Raw genomic sequence first — 5,021 nt, forward strand, 5'->3', positions numbered from 1 at the left:
GCATGAGACATTTGTAATCAAAACATCCTCTCCACAAGTCACATGGTAATGAGTGGTTTTAGACTAATTCTAATATTCAGTCTGACAGATATTGCATCTTCATAAACTAGACTTTAAAATAAAGTTTTGTCTATTTGAATGAAGCTCAGGTGAGTCTGAGCAGGTTGGTGCAGGTGAACGAGGTGCAGCTGGAGAACCATCAGGTCAATCAGACAGTGGGTGGAGCCAAACATCAGCTCTAGAAAACCACCTGCTGTACAGGTGAGTTTGTCCTGAACAGAGGAAACAAAAAAAATAAACTCTTAAATATGAAGCCGCTTGTCAGAATCATTTTCTGTCTGTTCTGTGGAGCTTCAGCAGCAGCTCCAGAGTTATACTGGAACGCCAGGTTTGAAGACCAGATACCAGATCAGCCTGAAGTACAGGAACCAGCAGGTAGACCTGATCCAAATTTCAGGAATCACTAGAACACTGATCATTTTAATATCTGCTGGAGAGTATTTTGTTTTATTGATATGGTTGATTTAACTGTAATCAAAAATAGTTCAAAGTTAATAAATTGAAACTGAAACTCAACTACTGTGATTACTGTGTTAAAGTTTCCAACCAATACTTTGTGTTTTTACATGAATGGCAATTAATAGTTGCCAATTGATTTTCTGTCAGTCTTATTGTTTTACTTTTCTTGTATAAACTGTTGGGTAGTTTCATGTAAAATGTGTCTGCAAAACCCTAAATTGTAAAGTAACAAAAATTTGAAGTGAAGTAAAAAGCACAATAATTGCAGCTGAAATGTAATGCAGAAGTGGAAAGTGGTACGAAAGGACTGAAGAGACTCATTTACCTCGATGTACAGTAGAGAACTAGAGTAAATTCAACCATTGCTTTTAGTTCTCATGACTGAAGACTTAGTTAGTTGTAAAAATCAAACTGTTTTGCTTCATGATTGAAGCTGAAAGTCTTAATCAGTGTCCAAGCTTGAATCAACTTTCAAACGCAACTTAGTGTTTTAGCTGTCAACTCATTAAAAGTCTGATAGATAACATCACTCCTTACTCCCAGCTGTCGTCCAGGAGAAGCAGTCTTTCCATGAACCACTGACTTGGAAGTTTCCAGATCCACCGGCTGAGGAGCCGCCTCAGTTCCCTCCAGACTTTGAACTTAAGGTTCCAACAGCAACCAATAGCGTCAGCGTCATCTGCGGGGAGAACTCTGTCCGAGTGGAGGCCAAGAAAGACCTGCTGGGGATCGGTAAACCTGTCCAGGCTGCAGACGTCACTCTAGGAGGATGTCCTGCCACGAGGGAAGATGCTGAAGCTCAGGCTCTAGTCTTTGAATCAGAGCTGCATGGATGTGGCAGCCAGCTGCTGGTGAGGGTTTAATGTGAAACATGGGTTCTACAGTAATCCTGTGGTCGATTCAAGAAGGTCTTTCATTTTTGTACATCAGATGAAAACATGACAACTGTTCAAATGTCAAAATGGGCCTGAATTTTCACTAAGATGCTAATTTTACTTACTTACTTTTACTGGCCAGCTTAATCTCTGGCATCGGAGTCCAGCTCCCACATGGTGGATGTGCTATCATGAACAGGGCTTTTTCTAACAGTAAACTGTGTTTCAGCTGACTGAGGACTCGTTCATCTACGCCTTCACGCTGCTCTACACTCCCAGTCCTCTGGGAGACAGTCAAATCGTCCGAACCACAGACGTCACAGTCAGCATCCAGTGTCACTACCAGAGGTCAGATTTTATACAGCTGAAGCTGGAAAAACACTTTGTCTGGATTTTTTATGTTTCTTGACATGGTTTTTGCTTTACAACAATGTCAGTGCTTTTTTTAGATTTTAAATTTGAGTGTCTTTTAGGAAGCATGATGTGAGCAGCGAGCAGTTGAAGCCAACCTGGACTCCGTTCAGTGACACCAAAGCTTCAGAGGACAGTCTCTATTTCTCCCTCAGACTCATGACTGGTAGGTGTTTAAACTTAATAATGATAAATCTTGGCTAAAAAAACATTTTTTCATTAACAATCCAAATATGGAAGTACAGTACCACAGTATCAAAATACTCAATTACAAGTCATTCATACAAACTTTTACTCAAAAGTGCAGTATATTTGCAACAAAATATAACTTAATATTTACTTAGGGTAAAGGCAGGGTCGCTACTGTCATCATACTATTGGTATCGGATCACTATTATTATAGATGTATTAATTTGTGTACTGGTGGTAAGTTGTTCAATGTAACAAAGCAAAAGTATAAAATAGAAATATTCAGCTAAAAGTGATATTTTTTACAGTCTGTCTGTTTATAGAAAGGTTAGTATTTTGTCCATCCTGAAAGCTCCTGTCTTTAATTTTTATCTGTTTTTGTCCTTTATCAGATAATTGGCAGTTCGCTCGTCCATCTGCTGAATTCCTGCTGGGTGACATGATGAAGTTTGAAGTTTCAGTAAAACAGTTTCATCATGTCCCCCTCAGAGTGACGGTGGACAGTTGCGTGGCCACTGTGATCCCAAATGTTGACACCGTCCCCAGATACGCCTTCCTGGGAAACAGTGGGTCAGTTTACAGTACTGACCTTCTTCTAAACCCTGTTCCACTCAAATCTGTTTTAACACATTTACATATGAGCATTATTTAATCACAACCAGTTTGGAAGCTAATGGTCTAACTTGAGTTTTATTTATATTCCTCCCTTCTGAACGTGTTTATTTAGTCAAACCATAAGCTGTCCTCCCACACATCGGAATCTTTCCTCATATGTATGTTTGGCGGCACTTGTGTTCAGGTGTCTGTCAGTCCTGTGTTGTGTTTAGGTGTCTTGTCTGAAGGTCCTCTGTCTTGCATTCAGGTGTCTATTTGACAGTCAGCTGACAGGCTCTAGCTCTCGGTTCCTGCCTCGGTCTCAGGACGACACGCTGCAGTTTGAGGTGGAGGCGTTCAGGTTCCAGCAGGACGACAGCGGCGTGGTGAGACTCTGTCTATATAGTACTGATTGGAAATGAACTAGCATTACCATTTCTAATCAGTCTGTTTGTCTTTCCGGATAGCTGTTGGTTGAACAGTTTTTGTGTCTCCTCAGATCTACATCACCTGCAGTCTGAAAGCGACAGCAGCTACTGCAGCTCTTGATGCCACTAACAAGGCCTGTTCATTCTCCAACGGGTAAGACTCCACCAACACTACAACTCATCTGCTGCAAATGCTACAAACGCCGTCATTCTCAGTGGGTTCAAATGACTTTAGATTTCTGTGTAGAACTAATTGTGTGTGTACTTCGGTGTCCAGTGCCGTTGCTACCCTAACGCACCAAGTGTTGGAGGGGGCACTAAATTGGCTAGTAGCTGCCCTGCTGGTGTCTGAACTCAAATTAGAGTGAGGTTAAAATTTAAGTGCTTGGTACCCACTAGAGGGAATATCAAGTGGTAACACTGACAGGTGGAGAGCAGAAATCTGCTGTGAAAATCTGAAACTATCTGAAACCTGTTGTATTGAGAGATAGAGTTTGATTGACAGGTGGAGGGAGACCAGTGGCAACCATCAAGTCTGTAACTGTTGTGATACAGACTGTGGGACAGGAAACCAGAACCCCCTCACAAGAACAGGTATGTGTTTTCAAAATCTTAAATAGAAGTATAAAAGTGTTGGCCTCAGGGTACCAAAAGTAAAACTACTCATTATGTACAGTGACAAATTTTAGAAATGTATCTCTCTCGATTTATAATAACTTTGTAAATTTAATGTAGAAGTTTGTGAAGGTGGAGATAACTTCAATTTTATCTACTACTGCTGTGTAGCCTAATCTGTAATGCATCACATTAATATGAAGTTGGTGTCTTGTGTTGCAGATGCTCAGTGGGAACAGGAAACAGCGGTTGGACCAATCATTGTGAAAGAGAAACCTCTATGACCAGAAATAAAAACGACTTTAAAATGAGGCTTACAATACTTTATATTCAGACCATTTGAGTAATAATACATAAAATTAAAAACTCTTTCTATTAGATTATAAAATGTCTTCTTTTTTGGAAACCATCAATAGATTTGTTTTTTTGTGAATGAATGAACAATGGTTTGTCCTATATACTAGTTTAATTTACACTTATTTGAGTAGTCCATGAAATTTCATGTCCCGGATCCTTCACCACACACCTCCCATATGCTTTATATAAACATACAGATTCAGGAATAATTTTTTAAACTCTAGAAAGATAGAAATTGATTTAAAAACGTGCTTGTCATGTCTAAGAATGACTGGACTCTTAATTGATAAATTGTTGTATAAAAGCAATATCATACTTGAAGTGGTTCTGTTATACTGAAGATCAGCATGTATTCAGTATAACTGCATTGTCACATGTGATACTGCTTTATTAGACTGGTGCACAAAGGAAAAAGACCATAGGGCGGCACAGTGATTGAGCACTGGCCTTTTGCATGTTCTCACTATGTTTGCGTGGGTTGTTTCTGGGTACTCGGGCTTCCTCCCACAGTCCAAAGACATGCACTAATAGGTTCATTGTGATGAAATTTTCTGCAGCACATTACTGACAGAGCAGCTCTCAGCGGGGCAGGAGTTCTCTGGTCTGCCTCTAATTCTGTCAGATTTAGGAGCTACTCTTAGCACTAAAATGTTTTGTGAGTTACTAAAAACTCACACTGCTGAGCTCCTTTAATGTGCTCTGACCTTTGACCTTCAGTTCGACCTGTCTGGTCTCAGATACTCCTCTTCATGCTGTGGTGAGCAGAGTTTACTTTACCAGGTCAGTCAGCAGTGTCTTGCCACTGTGCTGGGACAGCTGCTCTGCCACTTTGCCCATCGTCCATTTAGATGACATCACCTGAGTGGACACAGCTGGAGAGGCGGTCATCATGTATCACAGAGAGGGTGAGGCAAAGGGCTCATCATCTGTTTTCTATATATAACCCTGACCTACACCCTCCTCCTACTCACCATCGAACCGCCTTGTTTCCTCGCCGTGGCCTGAGCGTCTGAGGCAGCAGCATCCATCACAG

General features: G+C 40.8%; 1 protein-coding gene across 1 annotated transcript; it reads left to right on the forward strand.

Annotated features, from left to right (window-relative positions):
- Positions 1-259: 259 nt before the first annotated feature.
- Positions 260-4,014, forward strand: LOC104932997 (zona pellucida sperm-binding protein 3). Its single transcript, XM_010748348.3, has 9 exons — positions 260-435; positions 1,063-1,370; positions 1,624-1,742; positions 1,868-1,971; positions 2,387-2,564; positions 2,857-2,974; positions 3,088-3,170; positions 3,522-3,610; positions 3,854-4,014. The coding sequence occupies exons 1-9, from the start codon at positions 309-311 to the stop codon at positions 3,913-3,915; spliced, it is 1,188 nt and encodes a 395-aa protein (XP_010746650.3). The 5' UTR covers positions 260-308; the 3' UTR covers positions 3,916-4,014.
- Positions 4,015-5,021: the final 1,007 nt, after the last annotated feature.

This window comes from Larimichthys crocea, chromosome XXI (genome assembly GCF_000972845.2).
Source record: "Larimichthys crocea isolate SSNF chromosome XXI, L_crocea_2.0, whole genome shotgun sequence".
Taxonomy (NCBI): Eukaryota; Metazoa; Chordata; class Actinopteri; family Sciaenidae; genus Larimichthys; species Larimichthys crocea.